At 38.8% G+C, this 15,057-nt stretch overlaps 1 protein-coding gene across 4 annotated transcripts in view; it reads left to right on the forward strand.

The window, feature by feature from the left end:
- Fer (FER tyrosine kinase) overlaps positions 1-15,057 on the forward strand; it is a 329,360-nt gene that overhangs the window by 117,828 nt on the left and 196,475 nt on the right. Inside the window, exon 10 of one of the 4 annotated variants that reach the window (XM_036173169.1) lies at positions 1,665-2,054. The exons of the other annotated variants lie outside the window; for them this stretch is intronic. Within the exon in view, the coding sequence (XP_036029062.1) occupies positions 1,665-1,733 (69 nt within the window). The 3' untranslated portion in view covers positions 1,734-2,054. Of the gene's footprint in view, positions 1-1,664; positions 2,055-15,057 lie in introns of those variants that run through there. 4 annotated transcript variants of the gene reach the window in all.

The following is a 15,057-nucleotide window of genomic DNA, read 5'->3' on the forward strand; positions in this document are numbered from 1 at the left end:
AACATTCAATATTTTTGACATCGATTGGGTCCCAGTGCAGGTGAGAAGACTCTTATCTTGTTGACTCTTACCTTGTTCTCTCAATGCTTGAATGACCTAAGCTGAATTCAGGTCATCACGAAAACACTGAGACATTTTTATTCTGGCTTTGTGTATAATAGCATTGTATAGACTCTATTTAATTGTAATCAGTTTAAGTGTCGTTTTATCTTTTGAAGAATTTGATTCTTGTATTATATCTAAAAAGATTAAGTAAACACAGGATTAGGCTTTTTGATCATTTTTTCTTATATGATGCAGTGAATATTTACTGTCAGCTTGCACTTGTATAGCTGTGTTAGTATGATAAAAATGTATTTAATCAGAAGGTTCTTGAGTTAGGAGTGAAAGCCATGAGGTATTTGTATATTTTAAAGAAATGTAAGATTATACAGCTATAGTTACATAGACAAGTTGATGGAGATTTTTCACTGGCCGTTTAACTTACCAACAGAAATTAATGCCTACATCCTTTCTAGCATTTGATGACAGCATACAATTTAGAGGTCTCGTTTTAATTTAGTGGTTGCTCATTAGAATTTGGAAAGTTGTACTATGGAATTAAGTCATAATTGTTTCTATTTTGGAAGTCATACTATGCTTTTATGGTGATGGGATAATGAGTACAAGTACTTCAGGTTTTTGGTAGATGGCGAGTAAAACAAGCATGGTCTACCCATATTATGGAAAAAAAGACTGACCTTTTGCTCGCCATAGGACTATGAAAGCCTCATTCAATTGTGTAATTTCTTATGGGCTCCTTGGATGATTTGTGGGAATACTGCCCCTTTCCCGCTTATCTGAGCCAGAAACAGCTGAGACTTTGTGCCAAGCAAGCCATACAATCTGATTTGGGATCAGAACCCATGGGAACGTTGCAGTGTCCACCTCATTTTGCAGAGTCCATTAGCTGATTGACTGGAGATGTGAGAGTGCTGATGGCCAGGGGCTTTATTAGCCCGATGGAATGTCTGTGGAGGGGTCGAGAGATCCCAGGACTTCTGCCTTAGCTGGTTAGTCAAGATGTCTGCTAGCTCTGACCATAAGAAACATCATACCATAAGACTTTTGTCTTGCTGTAACTGTTGTTAATTAACACTTGCCTCCTGGCTTATTCCATAGACCATTTAAGGTAGCTAAAGACAGTAAAATTCAGCAAAATATAAAGTTACAACCAAGAAAAGTTGAATTGTAATAAGATATCAAGACTATGTAGACCGGGCCTTTTAAGGTGTGGCTACTACTCTTAAGCCATTACTTTGTAAGTGCCTCAAAGGTAAAATTAATATAAGATGAAGTCATATAATCTTAAGTAAAAGAAGGCATGTCACAGTGCAGGAAAGAAAAAATTTCATTGTGTTTAGATGTAATAAGATGTACATCAGATGCTTGAACACTGACACTGTGTGACCACTGTCACACACATACTATGTAACCCTTGATGACATCACAGCAGCTAATGTAGGAATGCGGTTCAGAAAAGCATCTGACACAGACTCTAGAATCCCTCAGGAGCAGAGGAGGCCATGACACCAGAATCAGTTCTATAGGGTGAAGAATACAACTGTCAATGGACTTCACTTCAAGTGGGCAGCATGGATATGCTGGACGTTTTTCCCTTTTAGGTTGGGCCCAGTACACTTGCTGATAACCCCAGTTACTCTGAAGACGGAAATGGTGATGTGGCAAATTAAGAGCAGCTGCACAGCTTGACCCAAGCTTGTGTCGGAGGACAACTGACCCCCAAAGTTTTGTTTCAGTGCCACTACTCTCAGCTGAAGTTGGAATATGCAATGGGTAACAGCTATTCTATGCTTGTTTGAGGATACCTCTCGATAACATTAAAGCGTTTAGTCAGTTCCTTCTTTTCTTAAAAATGAACACCTCTGTTAGCTTTAAAATTGTTGGGAATATTTTGTATTAAAACAGTTGTTATGTTTGTAGAAGCGTTTTCTGTAATTCTAATTTTCTCTTTGTTAGGATTAAAAATATTGTTACTGATGGTGATTGACTGGAAAATTTCAGTCTTATTCTTCAACTTTGGACTAGAGTTTTATGATGTATTTTGCTTATTAATGTCTCATTATTCCTAGTTACTATTAATTTTGCCTAATAAATTTCTTTGCTGCCTTTATAGAAAGTCAATCTTGATATGTATTTTAAGGATTTTAAAGACAAATAATTGCAGGGTACTAAAAATTTGATATTTAATGAAGACATGTTTAATTTTGGAGGGAAAGTTTTTTTCTTTTTTAAAATTCATTTTTCTCTCAGACAATATACCCTGACCACAGCCTCCACTTCTTTTGGTCTCCCACCTCCCTCTCCCCCAGATCCACTACTTCATTTCCCTTAAGAGAAGAGCAGGCCTCCCAGGGGTATCAGTTGAGTAGGGCATAATAAAGTGTAATAAGACTAGCCACAAACCCTCATAGCAAAGCTGGATAAGGCAACCCAGTAGAAGGAAATGAGTCAGAGACAACCCCACTCCCATTGTTAAAAGTTCCACAAAAAATTTTTTTGGTATCTATCACAGTTCAGAATTGAAATTTCCCAAGAGTATTTGATAGACAATTTGCTTCATTAGTGCTTAGAGAAATACCAAGATTGTATCAACTCGTTTAAGTGAAGTGCTAAGACTCCCATCCTTAGTTACTCTTTGCCATGTGATGGCCAGTTTGCTGAGTAGATAGCAGTATTTCATTCCAACAGTCCTCCTGAGCGGTTAGAGTTTACAGAAGAACTTCTAAATCTCAGGAGAGTGGAAATCCATCAGTTTTCTGACATTAAGCTTTCATTTTATCCGGGTTTTGAGGTTAAGCCAGTAGACCAACTTTGTATTCAGAGGGTTTGAAAATCCATCCAAACTATGATTATATGGCCACAGGGTAGGTATGTAACTTCTCTGAAATAAGATTCCTTGCTAATTAGAAGGGGCAAGTTTTGGAACAATCACACAGTTGTTTAGAAAGTTTAATAAAGTAATATGTAAAAATGCTTAATTCAATGCCTTACATATGGGTAAGTTCACTAAATAGGAACTATAAATAAGAGAAAATGTTATCGTAACATCTCCTAAGTGTTTTTTTGTTTTTTGGTTTTTTTTTTAATATTTAATGTTGGAGGCTACATTCTGTGTTAACGTAACCTTAGTTCTTTTTAATGGTACAGTAACTCAAGGTAGGAATAACCAGCAGAGGGAGCTCACTGTCAGAAAACCAACACCTGTAATTGAGATAACCTGGTACCTTACTTTTAAGAAATAAAGCAAATGCATATATGGAGACTCTGTTTTTTTTTTTTTAATCATGGCTACCAGAGGCCACTACCTTGCTATGTAGTTTTATAGTATGAAGAGAAATACTTCCTTCTGATTTTAAATTCTTTATTTCATCCAATGCTAATAAATAAGGTATGGCTGTTCGTTTCATGGCTAAGACACTTTTAATAAACTTAATTTATAAACACTGGCTTAGAACTTGAACAATTTATTCCGTAATTGAACTGATGAGCTTACATGTGAGTTACCAAATGAGGATTTTGCCACTCAGACAGGCTTTCATTTCTGTGTAAATAGGATAACCAGTCCACCTCAATCAAAATCGAAATGGAAGAATCACCTACTGTTCCCACATGCACTACATAAGCACGTTCCCATCACATTTCCTGCACATTCCACTCCAACCTAAACTGTTGTCAGTATCTCCACTATGATGACTTAGGTGAAACTCACCACGAACTTGGTCTGAACCATTTATCAGTCTACCCGTGTGCTCCTTTGCCCTTCCTACATTTTATTTCCTCTTTAGAGTGATCTCATTGTGTGAATTAGCTGTTACTCTTCTGCCTGTGATCCTCCAGTGGCACCTCCATCACTAGTATAAAATTCACATTCCTTACGGTATCTTGAGCTATAAGATGTCTCCGATTACCGACTCCCATCAGCAGCTACCCTCTCTTCCTCACTGGCTACACTGTAGCCACTCTAGTCTATTGGCTTTGAAAACACAGAGCTGCTCACTTTTCTGCCTTGATGTGTCTTTTCTCTACACTATTCTCATCTAGATTTTTCAAGGGACTAACTACCAACCATTATTTTAGTTCGTAGGATATTCGTGTGTGTGTGTTTGTGTGTGTGTGTACTTTTTAAATATGTATTTTTAGTCTTTGAGAATCTTCTACATGCATTCAATACATTTTGATCATGTTTTCCTTACTCCTCCCACTCACTCCTCACAGACATACCTTCCAGCTCCACTCAACTTCATGTCCTCTTTTTTTCTTCTTAATTTGTGCTGCTTATGTATGCATGGTCATGAATGTAGGTGATCTACTGGAGAACAGTCCACAACCCAGGGGACACTCTCTTAGCAAGAGCCCTGACTCTCCCTCTCTCTGTAGCCATCAACTGTTGTTAATGGGCCCTCAGGTTGGGTTGGGACTAAGGATCCCCCCTGTCCTACCCTCTATGCTGGGGTGTGGACTGGCTTGATCTTGTGCAGGTCTGTACAGGCAGCCACAGCTGCCATGAGGTCATGAGAGCAGCGGGCCTGCCATTTCCAGGAGATGCTTTTTTTCCCAGGCTTCCCCAACCTCTAGCTCTTACAATCTGTCTCTTCTCCCCTAAGTGCTGGCAGGAGCGGGTATGATATAGATGTCCCATTTAGGGCTGAGTATTCCATAGACACTTATTTTCTGCACCTGCACCTGCACCAGCTCTGAGTTTCTGCATTAATTGCTTTCCACTATACATAGCAGCTTTCCTGAAGAGGTCTGGATGCTGTAGTAATCTATGTGTATGGAGCAGGGTCCTGTGCTGTTGTTCCCTTTGGGGGAGGGGCCCAGGTAGGCACAGAGTCAACAACACAGACTCTGGGAGAATGTCAAAACAACAAGTTCAGTTTATTCAGGAGGAAGCAAGCCTTATATACCCTCCACCCCACTCTGGGGAGAGGTCCGATGAATATGCATCTGCTGGTGTGACATGGCTGCCTCTCATTGGTCCAGGTCATCTCCAGATCATGTTTCAGCTGCTGTTGCTAAGACCCTTAGGCAGATCCAGGTTGGCGCTCAGAAAGTCTCTTTTTTACTTGTTTGGGCCAGTTGGCCCTCAAGCCTGCTAGGGATGAGTCATCCCCTTATGTGTATAGGGCTACAAATACAGAGAGCAGTTTGGTACTCGTTCCACTTAACCAGGTCATGGTAGTTGGCTCACCCCTAGCATTCCCAGCCATTCTTGGCCAGACTTACAGTATATGACAAGAGTTTCCTCCCGTGGAGCAGACCTTGAATCCAATCAGAAAGGAGGCGATTATTCCCATGACATTTGTGCCACCACTGCACCGGTAGGTATATCTTGCCATGCCATTAGTTATTGTAACTTTGAGGGTTCAAAGGTGGGTAGGACTGTTGGTGGCCTTTCCCCTCCAGTTGCCTCGAAAACCACCTTGAGTTATTGTGAAGGTTAGCCTTGGGCAGGAAGCTTCATGGTCAGTATGGACTTGACATCTCCATGTCCTGTGACTAAAGTGTCTTACCATCATGTTCTCATGGGCATTAAAGAACAATGAAGCTATTTATTGGGAGTGTCTCCAGTTCACTGCTGACCAACAATGTGAAGGAAGTATCTGACACTTGGCAGTGGCTTTTTATTGGACAACCAATGGCTTCTTGGTAATTCCCATTGAACTTTCTTATATGAAAAATAATACGGAAGAAGCTTATAGCTTCCCACATGATTTTTCCAAATGTCTTTAGTGTTAGTTATCCTCTGTTTTCCGCCCTGCTCTCCATTTCCCCATGTAAACCTCTCCCTCCTCCCCTGCTTCACATGTGCTCTACTCATCTCCCTCTCCTAAGGTCTTTTTTCCCTTCCCCATTTACTCTTCTCTAGTTTCCTGGATTCTACAGATATCTCAAGTTAAAAACAACAAAATTCAAGGATTTGACTGATTTGATGAATGAGAACATGTGATATTTGTCTTTTGGGGCCTCCATTACCTCACTCAATATATATTTTCTCCAGGTATATCCATTTACCTGCAATCTCCTCCTCCTTTACAGTTGACTAAAATGCTACAGCACATAGGAATCTTCATTATCTGTTGAGCAGTTGTAGGCTCTTTCCAGTTTCTGGCTGTTGTGAACAGAGCAGTGATGAACGTGGATGAGCTAGTGTCTCTGTAGCAGCACAGAGTCCTATGAGTATGTGCCCAGGAGTGTGTAGCTGGGTTACAGGGCAGATTTAGTTCCCGTTTTTGGATGAACCACCACACTGATTTTCTTAGCATTGGCACCAGTTTGCCATCCCACTAACAGTGCATGATTCTGTTCCTCCGCCCGCCATTTGTCTTCATCTTTTTTTTCTTTTCTTAGCCATCTGACTGGGATCTCAAAATAGCTTTAATTTGCATTTCAAAGGCCATTCTTTTGAGAGATTTCTCTGGCTACATTGTTATAATGAGTCCAATTGTGGCCCTTCACACCCTACCCTCATCATTTAACCTGTTGCCCTTTGTCTTTTTTAAATGGTACCATGTCCTAATATCTTTGTCATTAATTACTACAACAGTGACTATAACCACTATATTTTTGCTAAGAAATTGTCAACAGCTCAGCATTTCATGGATTAAATATTAGTATGTATATTGATACATGCGTCGTATTTACTTGTGCTTTCTTGGCCTTGCATAGTATATAGATTCAGCAAATATTTTTTTAAGTGTAGGATAGGCTGTTGGAATTCCTGGTAACAAAGAGTCATTGGATATTTATACAAAATACTTTTCTAGGGGGAGGAGGACATTTTTTACCAGCAGAATCATGTGTGACTATTTGCAGCTTCTCTGTGAAGGAATAGTATCTACAGAGCAATCTCCTCAGGTTTTAGACAAGAAATTGACAAGAATGTCTATTGAAGATTATAGTGTGTTAAGTTCCTATTGGAATGGAAAGTATACTTTTAGCATGGCCCACAAACAGGTTTAGATTTAAAGAGAAAAGGATGTTTAACCTTCAGAAATAAAAAATTATAGATTCCTGACTCATTAAACCTATGGTTTTTGTTCCAGAAACTGGGAACTAATGCATTGTCCATATTATTATTGTCTTTATATGTGATCTGAAAGAGGGTCTGCTTAGCAACATTAAGTGATTTAAAATACTTTTAGTTACAGAAAGCAAAACCAATGGTATATATGATGCAAAGGAAAATAACAAGATTTAGCTTATTTCTGGAGGTAAACTAAGAATCAAATATAGCTGCTTTAGATTTTTATTTTTTGGCTGTAAATATTAATTTTCATTTATTTCTATCTCTAAGATTGCTTGCAGATTTAAAATTTTGTGATTTTTGTGAGCCTGGGTGAGTGCCTGGCACCCAGTAAATCCTCACTGAATACTGAAAGAATAAATGAATAGAACCAAGCTGTAAGTAAGCGCCAAAGATAGGAAAATGTAAGTAAATTTATTCAGATATAGAAGTCAAAATTACTTGTTTAAAATGAGCTAAGAAATGTGAGACCCACGGAGAACATTAAGAAGCATTAGTGTTGTTCCCTCTTACTTAAGCAGAAGAGAATTAGTGACTTGTTAAAGTGTGTCTGGAGACTCCTTCCTGGGTAGAGTGCTTTGGGGAAGGGAGTAACTAAAGAGGCAGAGTGTTACAGAACTGCACAGTTCTGTCCTAGAGTTCTTTGGGTTTCAGTCCCGATTGTCTGCTTTCTGAGGACATGACATTGGGAAGTTAGCTAATCTCCATGCGCCTCAGCCTGAGCATCTGTGAACTCATGTGTGCAATAGGATCTGTCATAGGGCCAGTGTGAAGGATTCAATGGAAAGACCCTCATCAAATGGCCAAGCCAGTAAGAGCTCCTAAGAAATATTCTATCTCATGTTGCTTACTGTTATTTATCAGTGGAAAACTTTATGAAATTGTAATTTGAATGTAAAATGAGAAGTTTTTGATAAGCATGATATAAACATGAGTGGGTTTTTTTTTTGTGCACAGCAAAGTTAACTGGACAGTGGAAATTGGACAGAGATGAGACTTTCTACTTTAATTAATGTTGGATCTCATAATGTAACACAAGCTGGCCTTGAACTTGCATGTCTTTTGCCTCCTACTGAATAGTGGGATTGCTAGTATGTGCCAACAGGCCTGTCCTTAATTCTTTCCAGTGCATTAAATTGGAAAGAATAGGGTGATTTAAAGGAGAAATGTTTATTAAACTTGTGATCCAAAGAAGTTTTAAAGCCAAGACCTGTCTAGTAGGTCTCTGTTGCCTTGAAAGGGTTTTCCTGCTTAGTTTCCATGAAGTCTTAGGAACTTTCTTCCATCTACAGTCATGTTCTGGCCAAGGGTGGTGGTGTACACACGGAAGCTTAGGGCTTTGGTGTCAGAAGCAGTAAGATTGCAAGCATGCAGCCAGCCAGGGCTCCATAGGGAGACTGAAGAGACACTCACAAGCACGAGAAGAATGTCCTAGACTGAACTTGGAAGCACAGTATGTGGTGTCTAACTGTTGTGTGGAGTGCTTCCTCACAGCAGTTAACACTTTCTAGAACAGGTAATGAGAAGAGGAGGCTTCTGTACAGTCTCCACGTTCATGGTTTTGGGTATCCCGAACACTCCTCTCTTCCACCCCTGCTGCTCACTGGGTATGAATAGGCTCACTATACTTTTGTTCTAAGGAAATTTGGAATCTGATGAGACATTGATGATTATCTGAACATAATTTAGATTCTTTTACATCTGAGAAGAATTAAAAATTATTAGGAGTTATACTTCAATAAAATAAAAATGAAGGAGGCAATTTAAAGCGAAGCTTCCTTGCTCAGTTCTCTGAAGCTTTGTTTCTGGACATACTTGGGCGTGTGCTGAGTTCCTGGGGATTGTGAAATGGCAGCTATTCAGTGGCATGCTGTGGAGGAAGAAAATAGGTTATTTTATTCAAATGATTGATTAAGAATGGGATCTATTCCTTAGGTAGTGGGTCTTTTTTTAGTGCACATGGACTCCACACAACGAAGTCAGGCTTAATGGTCTATTTGATCCAAGGCTGACTGATACAGCCAAAAGAGGGAGACACTGTGCAATAGGAGCTCAAGGGCTGTGTCTTTTCTATCTTGCTTTTGTCTCAGACAGGAAGATCTGTGGATACATTGACTTCAGTGGGCACATTGTTAGTAGTTGTAGCTAAGATTTGAGATGGAGCAGAGAGTGGAGTGTCCCCATTGTGAGGGTCAGCTGGAACCTGATTGTGACTCCAAGTACTGTAAAAATTGTGCTATAAAGTTGAGCCCTGAACCTTCTGCATCAGAAATCCAGAGATACCAGGTAAGCAAGAAGGGGCTCCAGCCTATACCAGGGCTTGGATATTGCCTGATAGTCCTGGAGATCATTGGCTTTGTTAATAATGTCAACAGTTTTCTTGAGTTTTTGGGGTTTTGTTTTGTTTTGTTTTTTAACACGACTCTTATTCAGACACCCAGCCAAGGATATGGGGGGGGGGTGCTAATCTTCACTAGTTGTTCGTTTCTCCTTCACCTCTGAGATTTGAGAGGAAAACGGGCTTTCTAATCTGTGAGAAGTGCACTCTGTGCAGAAAACAGAAACACAATTCAGTTTAGAATGTGCAATGGTGTTCATACTTCTCTTCTAAGTTTCAGTCTTTATTGCCTACTGAGCTCAATAGAAACTTCATTTTCAATTTCTGTGACTAAAGGAGAATAATATTTTTTCTTGAACAAATGTATTAGATAGATAATTAGGGACAATAACGGAGAAGCTTCTCACAGTTCATGACTATAGCTAGCTCAGTGCTATTTTTGTAAACCAGAACTTACAGTTCAACCGTTAACCTTTTATTGTAGAGCATATAATTTCTGTGGATAATAGGAATAGTGTTCGATACCTATACCACATCTGCTGTGTTTGTAAGGAGTTTCATGAACATTTTGTTTGTTTGTTCTAAATTCATACTTAAACTTCCTGAACTTCCTAATTAAGGCCCTGATATTTTAGGCTATTTTTTGTCCACGTTTTCTATGTTAGGAAAAACAATTCTGACTTTGAAATCAGGATGGAAATACCAAAAAAGAATGTTCAATGATCACATAGTTTCTTATTTTTTAAAGTTATCTTTGAAAGGAATGGAAATAGATACACAATTTCTGTCTTAATGTTACTCAATGGAATATTTGGGTTATCATATTCTAATTAAGTGTCTTGTCATTAGGTAATACTATTCATAAATTTAAAGATCAATTTTGTGTGCATGAGTTTTATGGTATCTCAATTTGTGTATTCATAAAAATATTAGAGGACATAAAATCCTTTGAGATTGTCCTGTATAATCTATCATTGTATAATATCTCTGACTTCCAAGGTATTAATGTCTTAAATAGCTAGCTGATGACATGTATAACTCACTCTTTAGCTTGTTGTCATTATTCAGGCCTTCTTGAGGCAACCATGTTGTTGAGATTCATGAGTGCAGCTTCTCGTACTGTCTAGAAGACACTGTCCAGCAGCAGAGACTCTTACAGTTTTTCTACCTTGTTTTCCAAAATGTTCTCTGAGCCTCATGTGGCAGGTGATGCATTGTAGAAGTGTTAGTTGGTGTTAAGTACTCAACAGTCACCTGCTTTCTGTGTTTTGACCAGTTGGGAATCTCTGTACTAGTCTCCATCTACAAAAAGAAACCTCTTTGATGAGGGGTAAGAAATATATTTATCTGTGGGTAGAAGGATAGTTATTTAGATGCAGTTGGAAATTATATTGGCTTAGGAACAGTAGATTCTGCTGTCAGGATGATGACCTCTCCAGCATAGTTGGCTAGGTTTACAGTACCAGGCATGAACTCCTTCTTATTGAGCAGGTGCCAAGTCTAAGTAGTCAGTTGTTGGTTACCTCTGTGATAAAGGTGCAATTATTGCACTTTAAAAAATTACTTTAAAAAATTTCTTACATTAACCAAAATTTATTGTTGTGGTTCACAGTGTTCACAGCTAGGCAGGATTACTGATTGCTTTTATCCATGGCAGCTTGCATAATGTCTTCCCATCTACAAGAGCTAGTCCCCAGAAAAGAGACTTCTGGTCAATTTCATCTTGATTCCACTATGCCCTATGTCTGAATATGTGGTGTCTTCAGCAATAATGCCAATAGGCTACAGTCTTATCAGTGGTCTACCCCTGGCCACCATTAACCCCAAGGGAGGGTTTGTGGTTCTTGTAAGTTGTCTATGGCTCCTGGGGAGAGCATTATCTCCCTGTGTGGTATAACTGCCCTGTCTGTCTGCTTACACACCCACCTATCCATCTATCTCTACATATACACAACTACACACATATATATTATATTTGATTTCTAAACTTGCCTACAAATCAGTATGTTTCCTATGGCTTTCTCAAACATCCTTACTGGCGTTCATTTTCCTTCCTCCCACTCTGTCTGCTCATCGCAGCCGAAGCTCCCACCACCCTTTGTCCTCCATAGCACTTGTATCATGCTATCTCCCTCTGGAGAGCTCCTCTCTTCCCACCCTCATGGTCTCTTCCTGCTTTCCTGGCTTCTGCAGTCATAATAACTCCAAGTTATATTCTGAAATGTAAAGATTGGGAACTGCCTTGTATGTGTATAAAACCTATACCTCCTAGTTTCATGGGGTCCTAGTGGTCAGTTGTTGGCTTTAACTCCTGAGTCAGTGGGGTCCTACAGAACGTCCTGTCTTACATCTATATCTTGTGGGGTACTGCATATGTTTTCTTCTAGGAGGTTTCACATTGAGGTCATTGATACATTGGAGTTGAGTTTCCTGCAAGATAATAAGTGTGGGTGAATTTCTTCTATGTGCGTACTCAGTTTTCTTAAATCCATTTGTTAAGGATACTGTCTTGTTTCTATCATATTTTGGCATTTTCATCAAACATCAGATGACTCTAATTCTATGTACTCATCATGTTTGTACCTGTTATTCCACTAATCTACTTGTCTCTTTTTTGTGGCAGTACCGTGCTATTTTTATTACCATAATCTTGCAATATAGCTTCAAGTCTAGTGTGTTAATTCCTCCAGAATTGAACTTTATGCTCAGGATTGTTCTGGCTATCTGGGGTCTTTTGTGCATGTATATGAATTTATGGAGTCTTTTTCTGTAAAGTATATTATTTTGATGGAGGTTTCATTGAATCTGTAAATTGCTTTTGATAGGATGGTCATTTTTACAATATTAATTGTACCAGTCCATGACCAGTCAAGGTCTTTTTATCTTCTGATATTTTTTCAACCTCTTTATTCAGAGATTCAAAAATTTCATTATAGACTTCTTCCATCTCCCTGTTTAGGCTTATTCCTGGATATTTTTTGAGGCTATTGTCAATGGGAGTGTTTCCATGGTCTCTTTCTCAACATAATTGTTATTGATACATAGAAAAGGTAATCATGATGAGTTCTCTGTGAATGGAGAGAATAGTAAAACAGTAACAAAGCCTATCGACTAAAAGTATTTCGAGGATGTAACCTTGTCTCAAAGTTAGGAGTACTTTCAAATCATGGCAGTTAGGAAAGGCACAAAATACACAAAGAAGAAATTGCATAGCAAAGTCTCTAATACCTTAGCTCAAAGAAAATCAAACAATGCTTACAAGTATTTTAGAAGACAGGAATGTACAGTTTGTTTTGTGAAGGCAATCTGTTAAAAGTTATGCCCAAAGGAAGCATTTAATTTGTTGTGTTTAGTTCCAAGATAAGTTATTTATAAACTCTATTCAAGTTTTAAAATATCTGTTAGCTATTTTATATCTTTGTAGGCCCCAAAAGAATATTCTATGTATCTATGCAGTCTTTGTATACTTCTGAATCAGTGAAGTTAATATTTAAAATTGTAGATTCAATTCTATAAATAATCTTGTCAACCTATCAGTATAGGAAGGAATTTTGCATTTATAGTACACTTTAGATTTGACTGTGAGAACCAGTATTCTGAATAAGAACTCATTATTATGTTCTTGGAGCAGTTATTTAAGCACTCTGCAATCTTTGGTTTTCTGGTCTTTGAGAAGGGGCTGTTACCAGGACCTGATACATGTGATGTGTAGCACAGTCATGCACAAGGCATTGGTAGTTGTACTTGGTGCATAGTCAGCACTTGGGACATGCTAACACCTTCAGCATTACAGCTGTTTCCTGAGCAGATCAGTGCTTTTGTTGTTTGTTTGTTCTTGAGAGCGACTTCAAGTGGCACATTACAGCCGTCCTCTTGAACATTACCTGTAAATCACTAGCAATGTTGATGCTACTCCTGGTTTTATTCATTTGGCGGTACTTAAAATCATTTGGTGAATTTCTGAACTTCTTTGAGAGTTAATAATTTAAAAGACACTGAATAAAATTTCTGAACTGTGAATCCAAGTTTTTTTTTTTTTTAGGTGCACATTCAAAGGCCTCCCTTCTTACTGTTTTATCTTTTTTGGTTGTTCTTTTTGAGACTGTTCTTTATGGAGCCCGGGATAGCCATGCACTGGCTGGCAATGCTCTTGCTGTGAGGCCCCCAAATGTTGGCCTGGCAGATGTGCACTGCCATTCTTGATGGTGTCATTTTTTGTGTGTTGATTGGTTGGTTTAGAGTCATTGCTAACCCATTATCTTGCCATTCCAGGACAAAATGGCCTTTACCGTGTATGTGTGTGTGTGTGTGTGTGTGTGTGTGTGTGTGTGTGTGTATGTGTGTGTATGTGTCTGTCTGTCTGTCTGTCTGTCTGTCTTCATTATAGTGGCAGCATTCCGCTTCTTATAATCATGAAACTCATTGGTCTCTTTCTGTTTTCCTCATATTTTTGAATTATAGTATTGAAGATTATTTAGGTATAAATAAATCATAGTTTTATACAGAATATAAGTTATGATTAAATATTTCAAATGTAAGAATAGAGCACTTCTACCTCCTCTACCACTTACATTTTTGAACGACTCACTTACGTTGATCATTTGATTGACTCTCAAGATATACTCTGAGCACTCTGACAGTAGAGAGGAGAGTAAGAGTTAGATCTGTCATCTTTACAAAGATTTTGAGGGAAATCTTTTTTTTAAAATCTTTTTTTTTTTTTTTTTAAGATTTATTTATTATATATACAGTGTTCTGCCTGCATGTGCCCTTGCAAGCCAGAAGAGGGCACCAGGTCTCATTACAGATGGTTGTGAGCCACCATGTGGTTGCCGGGAATTGAACTCAGAACCTTTGGAAGAGCGGTCAGTGCTCTTAACCACTGAGCCATCTCTCCAGCCCCCCAAATAAATCTTTTTTTTTCCTTTTTGTCGGAGCTGAGGACCGAACCCAGGACCTTGTGCTTGCTGGGCAAGCACTCTACCATTGAGCTAAATCCCCAACCTCTCAAGAGGGAAATCTTTCACCTCAGTTTCCCATGTTTTATGTAATTAAATATTGAAGAAGAGAAGCTTAAACGTGAAGGTCCTTTCTGCTGCTGATTTGATGGAGTTTTATTGCATGTACATTGCAACAGATGAGAGAGAAATTATCATGTTGGAATTTCTGTACTCATTTTCAATGTTGATCTCTTTAATAATATTCTGTCTGCATATGCAAATATTGCCCTACTTATCTTTGCCTTGGGAGTTGACTACTTTTGTTATTCATTCATTTGTTCATTCGTTGATTCATTCATTCATCCATGTCCATGTTGCTGGGAAATGAGCCCAGCCTTGCACCTTAGGCACATGCTCTAACAGAGCCACCTTCTTAGCCTTTGGTTTCTTTCAAGGTCTTTTTTCTTTCCTGATGGCAGACTGTCAGAAACAGTACTGGACCCTAAAATACAGGAGGCTTCACTGTGCTGATTTGTGTGAAAATGATGTGAGCAAGGCAGAGAAAGGAACTGGTTTCCTCACCCAGTGACCTTCTGGTTGATTGTGAATATTGCTACAAGGTTTCTTGGCGTGATTGGGGGCTCCTGCTGAGAATATCTGTCTTTGGGACCGCAGCATATTGTTGGCAG

This window comes from Onychomys torridus, chromosome 23, assembly GCF_903995425.1.
Source record: "Onychomys torridus chromosome 23, mOncTor1.1, whole genome shotgun sequence".
Taxonomy (NCBI): Eukaryota; Metazoa; Chordata; class Mammalia; order Rodentia; family Cricetidae; genus Onychomys; species Onychomys torridus.